The following is an 18513-nucleotide window of genomic DNA, read 5'->3' as shown; positions in this document are numbered from 1 at the left end:
CACGACAGCCCCACAATATCCAGAGCCTTAAGCATCTCTGGACGAATCATGTCCACCCCTGGTGCCTTGCTACTGAAGAGCTTGCCAACTACCTCAGTGACCTCCACCAGGGAAATGAAGCTTGACCAGACATACGCTCTTAAAATTGATGGCTCTTAAAGGGTTCTTTAGGAAAGAAAATGGTTCTATATAGAATCATGAACGCTCAAAAAACCCTTCCTGTAATTAAAGGGTTCTTTTCTTCGTTAAATGGTTCTATTAATGATTCTATGTAGAACCTTTTTGAAAAGGGTTTTATAGAGCTTCAAAGGGTTCTTTTACTGTTATGATGTCAAACTTGTAACAATAGAAGAACCTTTTTTTGGTGCTATGTAGAACCCTTTTCAAAACAATTCTGTATAGAACTGTATACAACACATTCTCTATTAGTCTGAAGAATTCTTTCAGAATGTAAAGAACCTTTTACTTACACCAAAACAAAACCAATATCTTTACTAAAGAACCTCTGAATTACCATTTTAAGTGTGCATGTTTTTCAATTATGCACAGTGACTGACCACAGGAGTCACAATACTGTTCTTATAGAGGATGAAAATGAAGAGAAAAAGGTGGGAGAGACTTTGATTATTATCAAGCCTAAACATCCTAAACATTTAATTCTGTAGAGTGGTTAAAGCTCTGTATATAAACAGAACCACCATTCACTGTTATGTAGTTAAAGTGAAATGCAAAAAAAGAGAAAGGAGACAGGGTTGAACTCTTCACTGCTCTGATCTGCTCCATTGAGAGAAGCTAGGCTGAGCTGCTTGAGATGATGGAGGAGAAGCACAACAACATGGCCCATGCTGACTGTAGATTTACCCATCATTGTGCAGACCTCCACACACCAACAACTGGATTGGCATCAGTATTGACCATCATTCTGTGCATAGAAAAATCATCAGTGTGGTTAAATGATTAAAACATAACGTGGAACTCTTAAATATCTCAGTAATATGAACCCAATGGCCTCAGTAAAAATGAAGAACATGTAGTGAAAGTAGTCCAGAGCTGTAAATGTGCTACATTGTGGCCAGAGTGATCTCTGACCCTCTCACTGTAACTGAGAAAGTCAGATCAGGTTCAGATGTTAGAGCTTACTCTTTACTGTGAGACTAACATTTCATCAGGTAATGAAATTGTATGTGGAGCTTCCAAACAGGCTGAATGTGATTGAAAATCTCTTAAGCACCTTAAATGGGGAATTCCAGTATGTATTATTAAGTGATTAATATGTAAACAAAGACACTCAGTGTTGTTTGAGCTCAAATGCACCATTTAAGAGAAACTTACACAGGCAGAATTGTTCACAGTGATAGTGATGGGAACCAGACATCTGAAGAGTTATTGCCTCTAAAAGCTCCCTTTCAGAAAGTTATTACATGAAATGGTTATGAATATGCTGCTTGATGTCTGAACATTGTTTCCTTTCCTTTCCTGTCTTTGTCTCCTTTTTCCTGTTTATAACACCTCTGGCAAGGCAAGTTCATATTTTCACCTGTTTTTATTCTTTTGCTTCCTCTTTCCCTCCTTCAATGTTTCTACTGCATATTAATGATTTTGCATTGCAAAATTGAAAGTGTGCATTTCAAAACAAGAAATACAAGAGAAGATATAAACTTAATACACAGCCATTCCTAACCTTGCAGTCCTCTCTATATTCATGTAAAGAAAAAGAGAAAAAACGCACATTTTTTTTGCACTCAAGGATTTTTTTCATCTGCATTTCTCCGAGTACAGATGCAGTTACAATATTATGAAGTAGTATTACTTTTAAACCTTCCAACTGAACTGCGCAGTCTGCATTATGTTGAGAAACAGAATGTCCTTATCTTACATTCCAGTACTTCCTGAGAGAAAGTGAAAGAGATCAAAGCTGGAAGTTCGTGTCAAATAACAGCTTCTTCACTTGCTGGGTATTCAGAAACACGGACAGTTCCGACTCTCAGAGAAAAAGACAGAGCGAAATAAAGGTATGTACTTCAGTGAAAGATTCATAGATCAGAAGTTTAGTCAGTGTGAGCTTCATCACGGTGAACTAGACCAGTAAACAAAGTCAGATGAAGCCGTTAAACATCGAGAAAGTGATCAAATCAACAGCTGTAGTATTGATGTTGACTATAATGTGATTATTGTCTCAAACAAGAGGAAGAATATTTGATGTTCTCTGATGGAGCTTGTAAGCTGAGCTGTAAAACAGGCTGAAAGGTTGTTGTGTTAACTGGTTAAAGCAGAGGAGCAGAAACACTCAGACAGAGCAGACAGTGAGAAACTGAATGATGTTACTGAGCTGAGAGCTGTGATGATGCTCAGTATAAAGAGGAAAAGAGCTTTTACAGTCTGCAGATACAGAACAGCGTTATCTCAGGACCTCCAGCGTCTCTGCAGAAGTTTGGGCACTCCTGTTCTAATGACATGTTGTGTCGAATTTTCTAAGTTAACATAAGTAGACATCCTCAACAGAGAACACACTTCTGCACATTTTAATGCACAATTACTGTTTGGTTGCTGAATTTGACATGGGCAAAAACAAAACAAAACAAAACAAACACAAAGATAAAAAAAAAACAGACACAGATGTAGAAGATGGTTAGAAATTTGACCAGACATAAGCACATTTTAGCACATTGTGTTGAATGTGTGAACTGAGTGATGTAATTTCTTACTGAAAGGTGTGAAATAGGAGGAGGAGGAAGAAAATGGCTGAATCTTCATCACAACAACCAAGAGATGGCAGCAGGAGCAGCATTGATTTACCTCTAAAGTGTAAGTTAACACAGCTCATTTACAAATAAGTGAAATATCTCTTTTCAACTCAGGATGATCTTAATTTAATCTTATCTGTATCTGTACAGTAAAATCAAAGTAAAGCCAGATTACTGACTGTAGAATAAAATGCTTTTCACATTTACAGTGTCACTTTGAGGTTTTAACAATTACAGCAACAGTAATGACAGTGGTGTCAGTCAGATGGCATGTATAGCTCACTATTTTATTTTTATCAGTCTACTTTTCATTCTTCTTTTTGTAGGACAATGTTGTAAGATGATGTACATCTAATTTAATATCACATTGGCAGTTAAAAAGAATTACTCAGATAAAATGTATTAGATACTCCTGTCTTGTACTTCTGAGGTCCATCTACCTTTTTGATTGACTATGGGTGATAATATAGACTGTACTTTGGTGCCATCCATCCTCTACCTCACTCATCATTAGTTATTTTTTGAGGACCGGAGTGCTGGCCAATGATTATTTGAGTGGTGGACCATTCTTAGTACAGCAGCGACACTAACATGTGCATGGCATCAGACACAGAGATCCTGCTCTATAGCTCCACCTTGCTGGTGTACCGTATATTGATGCACAGAATACCTTGTAATATTTTGTTCAGGGCAAGATAAATACTTTTTTGCATGTGAATGATTTTTGTTATTCAGATTTACAGACATTTACAGTGAGTTGTAATAAGAGCTATCGATTGTTTATAATACTTGACATCAATTAAACTTGAAAGACAAAGCTGAATATTATTCATTATCGTGTCAGTGACAACAGAGCCCCATGCTCACATGATGTGCTCTGCATTCTAGACAGAGTCACTGCAGGAGTCCTCCAGAGACATCAGGAGATTGTGCTGGACCAAAACACATGTAATACGTGACATTGATGCAGAGTCAAAACAGAGTCATATCAGGATATAGAGTGGATTTTGGGTCAATTTCAGGCTGGGATATTGGCTGATATTTCTCTGCAGATCAGTGAAAGTGGATTTTGGGTGGTTTTTCAAACCACCTTGCTGATGCCCACAGCAAGGCCTGCTGATCGCTGTGATCTATGAATAATGAACTTTAAGATAAACTTTAAGATGAAATTTCAAAGTTCTGAAAGACATAAAGCAGCTGAGCATTTTGCTTGCAGACCAGCCACTGTGGGTGGTGTGTGGACATCAGTGAAGAATGCATGGGAACCTGCTCCTTTAGAAGGCTTAATAAATATTATGAAAGTAATACAAAAGTGGTTTGAGGTGGGAATAAATATGAGCATTAATTTTCACAACAACTGGCACTAGTAATAAAACCAGCCAGTGTCAATGATTCAAAGTGGGCTCCACCTTCTTATTTTATGAAGAAATCCGATAGACCCACATAAAGCAAGGCTGCCGTGAGACCCCAATCCTTCCCCTCAAAACCGAGTGCCAAAATGACTGTTAATGCTGTGATGCTATCTACAGAGCAAGCTGATTAATGAAGAGTTACAAAATGACACATGAAACGTCCTTGAACTATAATAGCATCACATTCTTGTTTGTCCTTCTCTTTTCTGGCTGAATCTTCATCACATGCACCAAAGGAAGTAAGGAGAAAAAGCTACGGCCAACTCAGTACAGTGTAACAACAGAATGAAATACGTTTTATGTTTTCAGTGTCATGTTGAAGGCCAGTTATGTCAGTCAGACAGCACAGATTATGACATCAAGTTATTACAATGTTTTACTTCTATTAGTTTACTTTTCATACCACATGTGTGAAAATGGATCTAAAACCATCCATCCAGAAAACTTCACATGCACAAACACTGGGATACAGGTTTATTAGATACTTACACCTTTGAGGGATCCTCTGCTGTCCCAACTGCTACCGTGATCTGGATTAAGTGGTTAACACCAATGATGGTGATGATGACATTTGAGGTTCCCCTACTTTATATATCCACTATGCATATAATTACAGATTGTGCTCTGTCGTCCATTATCTATATAATTAACTATCGGTCAGTTTGAAAACACTGTACCAGTGTAGAATAGATATTTTTTGGGTGGTGAGCCATTTTTAACACAGCATTGAAACTGAAATGGACATGATATCATGCACAGAAACTTTGTAGTACCATCTTGATGGAGTAGAGTTAGAAACTTTAGCCCTTCAACAGAGGTCAGTTTATTACCACATTGCTTGGCTAAATATATTTGGGTGGTGGACCACTCTCACTCTCAGCTGAGGTGTCTCCCACCAACCTCGCTTTGCTGATACCTTTGTACAGAGGCACTTGTTGTGGATCTTCTGATTATTTCAACATGGGCCCCTTGCCTCACCTCATTTATCTTAGCAGAAACCTTCAACACTAAGCTGCACTGACATTTTAATGACTTCAATTTTTGTTTTAGTGCCATAATTTCTTACTCTTACTTCCATCATGCTGTCATGTCTAGCATACATATAAGAATACAAACAACATGAGTATCAATGTATGCAATAATACAGTGTTTGCTGCTTTTGCACTGCATCATGGCTGTTGAAGCAAAACTCTATCATGAACTTTTATAGGATATAAACAATTTAGTTTGTACTTCACTTAAGCCGACAGATAGAAGAAGAAAATAAAGCCTGGCCTACAGACCAGACAGCAGACTACTTTCTACTTCACCTTCACTTTTAAGCTAAACCGTAATGTTTCAGTGGTTGAGAGAACACAACAAAATGAACAAAACAGAATGTTGTGCCGTTGATTTTTGAGAGAAACTCAAAAACACAAATAATTACATTAGAATGGGTTTGTTTAGATGGCTCCACTGCATTATTTACATTTGGCAGTGATCTATTACAATGTTATTATAGCATGAGTTTTTTTCCATTAAGAGCTCCATTATATTTTATAACTAATCTTTACCTCTGAAAAAATTGGTCATGCTGTCTTTCCCCTTTGTTGTGCCCTTCTTTTTCATCTATTTATTTTTTTCCTAGAACCTGATTTGTGTTTTTGTTGCCATTTCCAAAATTCGTATCTTTGTTGGCATTTACAAAATGATCAGCTCTTCCTACAGACTGGCTGGGTTGAATGAACCCTTGAATGTTTACTCACAAGGACCCAGAGGAAGAGTGACAGATTAGATGATGCATTGCTGTTGGCACTGTATGTAAAACTAGCCTTCAATTATCATTTAATGAATGAAGTGCTTCATTCACAAATCTTTCAGTAAGCCAAGAAATCACATGTGAAAAATAGCACAATCTTTGTGGGCCCCTGTGTTTCAGGGCCCTTTGAATCGTTCTGACACTCTCCCTCCCCAGCACTCATGCAATAACCACACACTACCATGTAAGTGTCATTGCTGTGCTAAGAATGGTCAACCAACCACATAATAACTGGCCAGTGGCAGGACAATAACGTAGAATACAGGAAAGCTTTTTCTTTAGAAGACTTAATATTAAAAAAGTAAAACAAAATGTTGTGAGACAGTCATGAAATTTTGATGAGGTAAGTAAACACTCTTAGTTAGTTGATCTCCTTCTGTTTTAGTATTTATCTATAATTACTACATCAAAAAATGTTTCAGCATTTTTTTTGATCACCAGTGTTTTTATACAATAAATTATATATAAGTGTCTCATATTTTCCACTCATCCACAGTTGCTCCTGACTCCAGTGGTCTCCTGTCTGAAGATCAGTTCCTGTGTTCTATCTGTCAGAATGTCTTCACTGATCCAGTCTCTATTCCATGTGGACACGACTTCTGCATGAAATGTATTAGAACATGCTGGGGTGACAGTGAGCAGTGTCACTGTCCAGTCTGTAAAGAGAAATTCACCAAGAGACCAGAACTCAAGGTCAATACAGCACTCAGAGAAGTTGTAGATCACTTCAAGAAGAAAGGTGGTCTGAATAAACCTGAGGTTCTTTGTGATGTCTGCACTGGAGTGAAACAGAACGCCCTGAAATCCTGTCTGGATTGTGTTATGACATTTTGTAAATTTCATTTAGAGCCTCATAATAATACTCCAAAACTTAAGAAACACAAACTAATAAACCCAGTGAAAAACCCAGAGGACTACATATGCCAGAAGCACAGGAGACCCCTGGAGCTGTTCTGCAGAGATGACAAAACATGTGTGTGTATGGACTGCACTGTGAAAGACCACAAGAAGCACAAGACTGTTCCTGTAGAGGAAGCAGTTGGAGAAATGAAGGTGGGGGAAAAGCTTATTAACATCAATTTTTAGCATTCATATAAAATGAAACATTTGTTAAGAAAACCAAACATTTCACTGAAATATAAAAGTAGATCATTTCTTCTCTGTTCACAGTCACAGCTGGAGAAGACACAGACAGAAATGCAGCACATGATGCAATACAGAATGAAGAAGATCAAAGACTTGAAAGACTCAGCAGAGCTCAGAAAAGTGAGTGAAGCATATGTTTTGACTTCCTTTTTCTGCAGATTCTATTTCATTTGGTACATAACTCAGTCCCAGAGATGTACTAGCCATCAGGAGCTCTGGGCCAATTCCTGATGGGCTGCTATTTGTGCGGGCTGCTCCTGGAGCAAAAAGTTAAGACACTCTGTAAAATGTAAAAAAAAAATTAATCAGAATCCAATGATGTACATGATATTTCAACCCTGTATTTAATTGAAAATACAACCCCAATTCCAATGAAGTTGGGACGTTGTGTAAAACATAAATAAAAACAGAATACGATGATTTGCAAATCCTTTTCAACCTATATTCAATTGATTACACTACAAAGACAAGATATTTAATGTTCAAACAGATAAACTTTATTGTTTTTTGCAAATATTCACTCATTTTGAATTTGATGCCTGCAAAACATTCCAAAGAAGTTGGGACAGGGGCGTGTTTACCAGTGTGTTACATCACCTTTCCTTTTAAAAACACTCAATACGTGTTTGGGAACTGAGGACACTAATTGTTGAAGCTTTGTAGGTGGAATTCTTTCCCATTCTTGCTTGATGTACAACTTCAGTTGCTCAACAGTCCGGGGTCTCCGTCATCGTATTTTGCGCTTCATAAGGCGCCACACATTTTCAATGGGAGACAGGTCTGGACTGCAGGCAGGCCAGTCTAGTACCCACACTCTTTTACTACGAAGCCACGCTGTTGTAACACGTGCAGAATGTGGCTTGGCATTGTCTTGCTGAAATAAGCAGGACGTCCCTGAAAAAGACGTTGCTTGGATGGCAGCATATGTTGCTCCAAAACCTGTACGTACCTTTCAGCATTAATGGTGCCTTCACAGATGTGCAAGTTACCCATGTCATGGGCACTAACACACCCCCACACCATCAGAGATGCTGGCTTTTGAACTTTGCCTTTCAGGGACGCTCCCTTTATTTATTAGTTATTCAAGCTGGAGAAACAGAGAAATGAAGAAAACCTTCAAAAAGCTTGAAAGTGGATGTGTAATAAAATGTATAGGCTATTTGGACAAGATGCAGAAAAATGCATGAAATTAAGTGATTTGTTGAATATCAGAGGGAGGAACCACAGGACCAAAGTGCAGAAGGGGCAAGTTCAGAGCCAGTTCAATCAGTGTACTTGTAAACTCTACATAAGGCCATCTTAATCTTAATGTGATATCAGACACAAATTAAGTCTGGGTAATAAGCCAGATAGCTAACTAACACCCAGTCCAGTTCTCAACTAAGCTACAACCTCTTTTACATTCACGCTTATGTATTTAAGAGAGATTAAGCAGTGCTAGTTGTTGTTGCTGTAGTAATGGGCATTCACTGTTAGTTGTTTCATTTTTCTTCCATTAGAGAAACACAGAGAAAGAGATTGCAGACAGTATTGAAGTCTTCACTGCTCTCATGCGCTCCATTGAGAGAAGCCAAGCTGAGCTGGTAAAGACGATGGAGGAGAAGCAGAAAGCAGCAGAGAAGCAGGCTGATGACTTCATTAAAGAGCTGAAGCAGGAAATCATTGAGCTTAAGAGGAGAGACACTGAGCTGGAGCAGCTCTCCCACACTGAGGACCACCTACACCTCCTACAGGTCAGTGACCCTCTATCTGCTCCAGTGGAAGACTCAGGCTGTTTAAAGTGCAAGGGTGAAAAAATGAAAAAGGGCACCCACTGTACAACATGGGGCCCATCCAGCACACAAAAAGCTATGATGCACCATGTATGATGAAATAGTATTCATCCTTGATTAAGAATAACGTTATATTATCAGGTGATTCAGATTACTGTCAGGATCCAGAGCAGTCCAGCCTCCACCCTGGGTCTCCGATGTAGTATTATGTTGCAACTAATTAACTTTTTAAATGATATTCTAATTTTAATTTAATCTGTTTTCTAATATAAAAAGGTTATTAAATCAGAAGATTAAAAACCTTCTTGCAAAATATAAAAAGCAATACCGCCAAAAAGTTAAAAAGATTTTCTTGCAAGAATGAAGAAGATGAAAAACCAAATTTCAGCCATTGGTTCTTTTGAAGGAAAGACTTTTATTAAGTTTCAGGTAACAAGTCGGCTTCCGGGTAGCCAAAAATGCAAAGATTAAACACATTACATCAGTTTTTATAATGTTTTTCAAATATGCTCATTGCCCCTCCACCGGGCGCTGTCTTCACTCCTCCTCTCCAACCATCCTAAGGTTTCAATTGGCTATCATTATATTTGCTATGTTAAATTTACTTTTTGACACCTCTATGCTTTGTCTGACCAAAGGACCATTTTTATGACTTCTCCATAATGGCTTTTTTTATTATTTAAGAGTTATGACCCATTCCTGCTTGCTGCTTATCTATCTCCTCACCAAAAGCTAGCTTGTTTTTAATAAAAAGGCAGTATTTCTTACAGCTCATCTCTTAAGGCCTTCTAAGCAGTGCCTGGCACAGACACCTCTTGCCTAGAAGCCTTAGGCCTTACTTTCCTACCTAAGGCTGACTGGGCCTTAGATACAATGACTCTGTTCTTCTAGTTTAATAGTTTCTAAATTAATAGTTGCTGCAAACTTTTTATTAATGATAACTCAAAGATATATTTTATCAACAAATCCCTACATTACATAGAGAACTATAAACCTTTAAAATGTTTATTTCACAAACACTTCCAATGTAAGACACAGAGGAAACTATTAATATTTGTTTATACAACATAAACACACAGGCAGACATGATAATGTCAATGACAAAGCTGTGATTTGGGGCCTTAGTAGTCAGTAGTAGTCATGCTTAAGTCAATTGAAAAAGCAGCTCACACCAAACTTTAAAATCTTATGTGCATTTTGTGTAAATTATCTAAGAGGAGACATCAGCTTTTGAATCACAAAAGCACCTGTAGAGAAGTTTATCCCGTTGTGAGGACACCTATTGCACCACATCACATTTTCTCCACTGGAGGTGCATCATTAGGAAACTTCCCCTCATTCTCACGCATGTAGGAACACGCTTTACAGCACTGCATCGCATTTGATCCAGTGGAAAAGCATGTCTCCCTTAGAGGAGCACCTACTTGAGTACTTCATTATGTTTTCCCATCTGTATGAGTACCCTCTACAGCACTGCATCCCAATTTCTCTACTGGAAAGGGCACCCTTTGGGAGACTGTCATGTAGGGGCAGTATAGAGAGCATTTCATAATGCCACCCTTTTGCATTGTAAATAAGAATACATCAAGTTTAGACCATTGTAAAGACTTATAGGGCATTGTATTATGTTTTATGCATTAGAAGGGCCCTGATTAAGACACATTATTGAACTTTCTTGCTCTTAAGGGCACATCACATCATAATTCATAGCCTAAAGGGGCTAACTTCGAGGGCACTCAATCATTTTCCCATGTAAATCGCAGCTAATAGGGTACGTCCTCTCGTTTTTGCCACTGTAAAGGGCACTTTAGTGACACTTTTTTAACCAGTTGCCCTCCCCACACCCACCCTGAGATAGTGCAGCACATCACACAACATCACTGCCCATGCTGAGGGATTTCTTCTCTTTCCTGCTGGACTGTAGGCTTACCCATCACTGTGCAGACCTCCACAAACCAAGAACTGGACTGACATCTGTATTCAACCTTATCTGCGTGTAGAGCCCATGAGAAACGCTCTGTCTCAACTTCAGACAGGTGTGGAGAACATGATGAGTGAAGCAGGTGAGAAACAAATGAAAAAATGTTTTGTGTTAACTTTTATTAAACTCCAAGACTGGATTTGAATCAACTTTTTAAAACTGAGTAAATATGTCTTTTATCGTAATTAGTCTCAACAGAAGTGAAGAGGATTCAGCAGTTTGCAGGTACAGTGTAGCTTCTGGATTATTTGCTCTCTTTTTGTTTTAAATGCTTTTATATTTTATCTTTTTGAAATCATCATTGCACCACTTATACCCAAATTATATGAAGGTCTATTACTCATATTTCACTGTAAAATTTGGTTCATTCTACTACAAACCCTTTTCAAAATTTACAGTGTGATGGATCATCACTGGATGATAAATTTGTTTATTATCTGTATATTCATATCACACACTGTGTGTTTCTCTCAGTGGATGTGACTCTGGATGCTGATACAGCTCATCCCAAACTCATCCTGTCCGACGATGGAAAACAAGTGAGAGATGAAAACAGAAAACAGAAGCTTCCTGACAATCCAAAGAGATTTAACAGATGTACTTGTGCTCTGGGAAAGGAGGGATTCTCCTCAGGGAGATTTTACTATGAGGTGCAAGTCAGTGGGAAGACTGACTGGGATATAGGAGTCGCCAGAGAGTCCGTTAACAGGAAGGGGAAGATTGCATTGAGCCCACTGAAAGGATTCTGGACTATGAGGCTGAGGAATGGGAATGAGTATAAGGCTTGTGCTGATTCCCCATTCCTCCTCTCCCTGAGAGAGAAGCTCCAGAAGGTGGGGGTGTTTGTGGATTATGAGGAGGGTCTGGTCTCCTTTTATGATGCGGAGTCCAGATCTCATATCTACTCTTTCACTGGTCAGTCTTTCACTGACAAACTCTATCCATTCTTCAGTCCCTGTAAAAATGATGGAGGTAAAAACTCAGCTCCCCTGATCATCTCACCCGTATCAACGACTGAATAAACTTTCAGTTGTAACTATGACAGGCACACTGTTTTCTGATACACTATTCGAGAAACTGTTATTTACTGTTTACTTACAGCCCTGTGTATTATAAAATTACAATACTTTTACAATTACTATACTACCGAGTAAATTTGATGTAATTGAAAGCTTCATTCTGCACCCATGAATTACTAGTGTCTGAGAGCCCTGAGAGCTCTTATCTGAGAACCCGCAGTTTTTCTACATTATCTAGTACAATATGTAATATGAGGGAATTTCTTCATTATGATGTCAAATCAAATCAAATCAAATCAGATTTATTGTCACATCACAAGAGTACAGGAGTACAGGTGAGTGAAAAACTTGGGTGCAAGTTATTGTACACAGTTGTTGCATGTACACAGTTATTCAGAGTGGTTTGGTGAAATGCTCAGTTGCAGTGGTCCGTTCTAGAGAAACTTTCAGACTGAGAACCATTCACAATGGTGGTGATAGGAACCCGGCATCTAGTGTTTTAAGCCTTCAAAAGCAACATCACAGAGCTTTATTTGTTGAAATGGTTGCAAATGCACAGTATGATGCCTGGATGATTAAAAAAAACTTAATTGTATTCAATTTATTTTGAAGGTTGTATTATGTAGTAGTGTTGTAATAGCAAATGTATGTACTTAAACATGCTAAACTATATTAGTAAAACATGCTTTCATCACTGGTTACAAGTAGTTTGATAACACTTTTGAAAAATAATATTATGATAATTACATTATATAAATCATTTATTAAATAAACATTTAGTTAAACATTTGTATAATGTATTATATAGACTGTATAGGTACTAGTTTTCAAATACATATTTTTGCATAATGTATTAAAAACAATTGCTATAGTAATTCACTACTTACACATTAACAAAACTCAGGAGTATTTTTAGAAAGTGAGTTTTATTACTGCATTGTGAAAAAATATACTTTGAAAATACTGAAAGTATTAAATTGTATTTATTATATACTCTCACCCCTTGTACCCCGTAGATGAATCAGCTCTTCTTGGTTTAGCTCCATGATTTCTCTGCCGGCAACTGGCTGCTGTTGATTACCTGAAGGGGGTGCTCACGTCTGCTCCTATTGTAACACTGACTTACTTTGCTGTCCCATTGAAGATAGATACAGACCATTTTAAAGAGTCTGTTGGGGCAGTGCTAACCTACTCATTCTCACATGATGGCTCTGAGGTAAGGTCTTTGCAATGTAGCAATGCAGATATTGCAATACTGGTGCCGTGAATTGAAGGGGATTCACAGTGTTCATCTCAGACATGTAAGGGGTTCTTCTCTCAGCCTCAGGAAGCTGTGTACATAATACACTTGTCTGTCTGTAATAGATGTGCTTTTATGTCAGACTGTGCTCACAGCTCTTGCAGTTGAGAGAAAAGTGCAGGTAATGATTCCCCCAGTGCTTGCACCTCACCTCCTTTAACACTTCTGTGGTGGGCCTTCCTCTGCCTCTTTTCAGCTGAACAAGTCTGAGAAAAGGCCAGACAGACATATAACTCACTTTCCATATTGGGTAGACATAAGGTGTTGGTGTGAACAGTGTGAGGCAGGTCCCCAGTACCAAGAGAAAGGCCACCTATGGGGAGTCTATAGTTAGCTGCCCGCTGCAAAGAGTGGCTGCAGACATTTTGGAGCTGCGTGAGATAAAAAAGGGGAAGACCTTTTTTTTCATAGTGGAGGATTACTCTACCCAGTTTGTTAAACTGCATTCCCTACCTTAAAAAGTATGCTAAAGTAGTCTTAATGAAGTAATATACTTAAACTCTGTTATTTTGGAACCACTAATTTGTACTAAATCACTACTGATATGTACTTTATATGTATTTAAGTCATGCTTTATGCATACTAGGCATACTAGTGATGTTTCATTTTTGCCACTCTTAAAATGTACACAAGTACACTCTCAGAAATAAAGGCACTAAACTGTCTCTGAGGCAGTATCCCTCCTGTCGCTGGGGTGGGACCCTCAAAGGTTCATTTCAGTCCCGTTAGCCAGGGAACATAACTGCACCATAATCCACTGAAATGATATCTCCTAAGTTATACTGACTCCACAGACCCCGTCTCATCTCGATGCTTTTTATTTTATTATTGTTGCTTTAAAACATTTGACTATGAAAATGTACAAATATCTACTTTTAGTCTGGGAAAAAAACTTATTTAAGGTACACAGTTGGACCGTAAAGCCACTGTTGTACCTTTGAAGGTACATTTACATTTTTTGTACTTTGATACTTGTGTGCTCTTTAATAACAAAATTAATATATAAGGTTATATAGCCCCAATATATTATTAACATATTTACAAATACAGTCAAGTATATTTGATGAATCCTTGTGTTCTTGTAATACTGGTTCAGTATACTAAAGTATGTACTTTGAGTATGTACTAAGATGTACTAAAATACACACATAGCATTCCCTGTCATACACCCTTATATACAAGCATTTTACCTGTAGTGCACAATTTATGTAATATGTAACTTTCAATGGCTACTTAAGTGTACTTTAAAATACAGTTCAAGTGTACAACCACTGTATTTGAATGACCATTTATTTTATCCCTTGTAACTTGTAATACAAGGTGGTCAAATGACTCAATAATGCAATTACTGTGTTAACACCATATAAATAATATTTATTTAAAACATATAGATAGTACACTCAGTTATGTAATACTCCAAGATTTAAGTATTTTAAAGTTTTTAATGACGGCTTTTAAAGACAGATTTTCCCCAAAGTTAAAATTTACACATATTTCTAAAACAAACATTTGTCTTAAAACCACAGTGGTTAAAACTGCATAGAAAAGCATCTCTGGTCAGGGGTGTGATGCATTGACAAATGTTAAAGTGTGTCCACTGTGTCATCTCTGTATCCAATTACAGCCCTGAGCAGGGTCAAGATAGAGAAATACCAAAAGCCCATCACCCTCCTCCAGGACATTGTCCAGCTGTTCAGCAGGATGAAGATACACTTACAGTAGGGTACTTATATACACTAACAAGTACTTATAAGTATGATATAAATACAATGCAGTGATGGAATACATATTTAGTGTGATTTCTCATAAGGTACAGTAATATAATATTTCAGTATTTTAGGGTGAAAATTGGATTTGCTCATCCAATCCCATCACTCTGCACTGAATGCTGCAATCTGATTCGCTGGTGCCTGCAGTACAACCCAACAAGGAGGGATCATTTGCAGCAGATCAAGCTGCATGATTGCAGCAGGTGCAATGTACAACCTATCAATATGAGAAAATATCTTTATACATATCATGTCTTCTATCAGCAATGCATATATATATATGCATTATATATATATATATGTGTGTGTGTGTGTGTGTGTATGTGTGTGTGTGTGTGTGTGTGTTTCTTTGTTTGTTTATTTATTTATTTTCCAGGTTATGAAATTGTAGCAGGTGCTACCCCAGGCTCAAGGAGGACACTGGAGACAGGGTTCAGGGTTGCAGCAGCCATTACTTAAATTTCATCCGAATAAACACCCAAAGTGAACACAAGCGAAGGAACGCCACGCTGGCCACTTTTCAGTGGCTAAAACTTTCTTCACTGAGCTTTTCAGCTCTTTCAGTCTTTTGCTGCTGCTCTTTTTAAAGGCGCACCCGAGCCGAGAAGGACTTAGACCCCGCCGCTCCGCCTCCTCGCTACTGGGGCGAGGCCGCAGCTCGGGACTCGCTCCTTGTTCTGGTGCCCCTCGTGGCCGGTGTTGTGCCGAATTCCGACTCCCCGGCAGAATCCGACTCCCCCTCGCGTGCATGCGCTTCACGTAAACTCGTGGACGTTACGGATTATTAAGGTTATTTCTGTGTGTAAATGACGCTTCATCTTTCATTTCCATTCACAGCAAACAACACAAGAGGATCTAAAGCCAAATAAAGACTCTCACCGTGATGCTTTAGAAACGGTTGTTGTTGGAGTATTTAAGAACTGCTGGGACTGAATGGCTTTCGGTTATAACGATAAGTATTACGACATATTAAACACAGCTTTAAACCTCTGTTTGGAGCAATAAAGTTCACATCTGATCGCCTGGCGTTGCAGTATTAGCTGACGCTTTTTCTCGTCATTATTCAGCAACCAGACTTTCGTTGCTTTCATAGCTGGGACAAAATGAGCAAATTAGTTTACAGTACTGCATAAAAGAGTTGCCAATAATCAAAAATATTCAGTAATAACTGTAGTTGTAATGGTAGAAATGTAGGATTAATTTTGGTTGAAAAGTCAGCAGCTTTTACATAGTCAGAAGGTGAACCTGTCATAATTATGTCCCTCTCATCTCTGGGGTCGCATTATGACTGGAATGACTAACTGGTTCTGCTGACTTCTGGGTCATAGATTACAGCATATCATGTGTCTTTAAATTCAGCAGGGGGGATTTTACTGGGGGGAGTAGAATTTTGGCAGTATTATTTTGACACCTGCTGAAATTATACTCCCCATCTGATCTTAGCACTACAAAGTCTGAATGACATGTCTTTCATGTTGCTAGCATGTCCTGGCAGACATGTGAGGACACGCGACAGGGAATGAACCTTTAGAACAACTGGATACACATGCGAGAGTGAAACTACTTGAGAGAGACTGAAAACTGAAATTAGAGGTTGTTTGCCAAGGGCTTTTTATTTTAGCGACAATAGGCCTTCTGCTAATTATGTTCATGTGTCATGTTAGGTGCTTCATAGGGTTTTCCTCCCTTGCGAATTTCGAAGAGAAGGATCTAGAAGCAGAGAGAAGTCAAGAGGCTTTCCAGTTGTAGACATAGATAGATACATAGAACCATTTCCTTTACTAAAGAACCATTGAAGAACCCTCTTCCATCCTGTTTATGGTGTATGGATTCAAAACAAAAATAGACTGAACTGATACATACCAGCAAGTCCAATAACCTTTGTTGTTGGAACGCTTGAATACTGATGTTTGTAGCTGTCAGCAGAAACGTGAACCAGTGGGAGAGAAATGCTTTAGTCTGAAGTTCCTATTTATAACCTATGAATTATTCAGGCTAATAAAGACATTTCATTACATTGTTTATTTCTGCTTACACTGAGAGTCAGCAACAGGCAGAGAACCATCAAACATGGTCTAATGTAGAAATCTGTTTTTAAACCAGGGCTTCGATAACGCTCTTTGTAGGTGCACCATGGTAGAGTTATGGAGAGTGGGGTCAGCTCGGCCCTATTTGGTCTAGTTTAGTTTTGCTCTAGTTTAAATACATGCTTTTTTGTTCATAACAGGCATGCATTTACTGATTTAAGTAATGCTTTATTCACAAGGTTGAACTTAAAGTCTGTCTATTATTATTGTAGCATTAGCCTCATACTCAGCTAGCTTATTGCTACATGTTCAGCCTGCTAGTGAGGGCAGAATGTAACCAGTTATAAAGAGAATATAATGAGTAAAAAAGTAAAAGTGAGTCTTAGTAATAAACAATGATGTTCAACTGGCACTTTATAATGTTGCTCCATGTAATGGACACAGATTTTAATGCTAACAATTGGCTTTTTGACTTTTTCACATTATGAGTCATTATCATAAGCCATAGTCTCATGTCTGCTGAAGTGCTCTGTGCTTTTAACGCTTGTAACATTGCTGTTCTTGCTGTAATTTCATTTTCACTCAGCTGTACTGACAGGTACAAATTGCATGTTATCCCAGAAACACCTTAGAGAGACTAAAGAATAGCTCAAGTGAGCAAACACCTGTTATATCACTAAAACTGATAATGAGCAACACTTATATTCCATAACCAGATATTACAGCCATAATCTCAAAACACAGTGGTCTTGTGAAAAATAAGGTGGACAGACTATGGATTTTATAGGGTGTTACTTGCTATGAACTCAAATCTTTATCTTTCAGTTGTCAGGTCTTCTGAACATGTAGCTACTCAGCATGGACTGCTCCAACATGGTGGAACCAAAGAGATATGGGAATGAGGCTCTTGCTGGTCCCTCAGTTCTCCTCTCCCTGAGAGCGAAGCACCAGGAGGTGGGAGTGCTTGTAGATTATAAGGAGGGTATGGTCTCCTTTTATGATGTGGAGTCATTGACTCCTGTCAAAGGAGGAATAACAAATTAACCAAGCAGCATAAAATCAACATGTGATTTTAACCAGACAGAATCGTGTCAGGGATGTGCCTGACACCAAATATCACTACTAGAATCACGCGACACTCGTGAGAAACACAAACACATTACTACTCTTAAAACCAAAAAGGTTTACTGCAAATAAGTAAGCATTCATGACTTAAGCACGACTTTAGGAATAATAGCATCTGCACATCCATTGTGTTTCACCCCAGATAACAGCTGCATGTTTTACATGTTAGTCTAAAAAGAGGTGAGGCAAGAAAATAAATACCAGGACTCACAACACTCAGACAACAATACCGTGTGTAAATATATCTGCAATGTAAATTACGTGTATAACACAGGATGCATATGCATAACTTACCTTTAAAAGTAAGAAAAATGTGAAATATTGCAAAGAGGCGAAAAGAGAAATACTGAAATCATTTTTTATTATTTCAATTATTTTCATTCGCTTCTATTAAACGTTTTACAAGAGATATTCACTCAA

The 18513-nt window shown here is 38.2% G+C and overlaps 1 protein-coding gene and 1 long non-coding RNA gene across 2 annotated transcripts; both read left to right on the top strand.

The window, feature by feature from the left end:
• Positions 1 to 1907: 1907 nt before the first annotated feature.
• LOC108440257 (E3 ubiquitin-protein ligase TRIM39-like) lies at positions 1908 to 12564 on the top strand. The gene is made up of 8 exons (XM_017719044.2): positions 1908 to 2012; positions 2712 to 2805; positions 6451 to 7007; positions 7125 to 7220; positions 8600 to 8833; positions 10797 to 10935; positions 11043 to 11078; positions 11328 to 12564. The coding sequence occupies exons 2-8, from the start codon at positions 2739 to 2741 to the stop codon at positions 11873 to 11875; spliced, it is 1677 nt and encodes a 558-aa protein (XP_017574533.2). The 5' UTR covers positions 1908 to 2012; positions 2712 to 2738; the 3' UTR covers positions 11876 to 12564.
• Positions 12565 to 14738: 2174 nt separating this feature from the next.
• Positions 14739 to 16900, top strand: LOC108440261. The gene is made up of 3 exons (XR_001858822.2): positions 14739 to 14890; positions 15005 to 15144; positions 15318 to 16900. It is a non-coding gene; the product is annotated as an uncharacterized LOC108440261 (long non-coding RNA).
• Positions 16901 to 18513: the final 1613 nt, after the last annotated feature.

This window comes from Pygocentrus nattereri, chromosome 2, assembly GCF_015220715.1.
Source record: "Pygocentrus nattereri isolate fPygNat1 chromosome 2, fPygNat1.pri, whole genome shotgun sequence".
Taxonomy (NCBI): domain Eukaryota; kingdom Metazoa; phylum Chordata; class Actinopteri; order Characiformes; family Serrasalmidae; genus Pygocentrus; species Pygocentrus nattereri.
This window is presented reverse-complemented; position numbering and strand designations above follow the sequence as displayed.

Bases quoted from the DNA above. Each gene is read 5' to 3' on its own strand.
- LOC108440257 (XM_017719044.2), top strand. From the start codon at position 2,739: ATGGCTGAATCTTCATCACAACAACCAAGAGATGGCAGCAGGAGCAGC. The intron at 8,834-10,796 runs GTCAGTGACCCT...GCTGGACTGTAG, and splicing joins ACCACCTACACCTCCTACAG to GCTTACCCATCACTGTGCAG. The intron at 10,936-11,042 runs GTGAGAAACAAA...TATCGTAATTAG, and splicing joins GAACATGATGAGTGAAGCAG to TCTCAACAGAAGTGAAGAGG.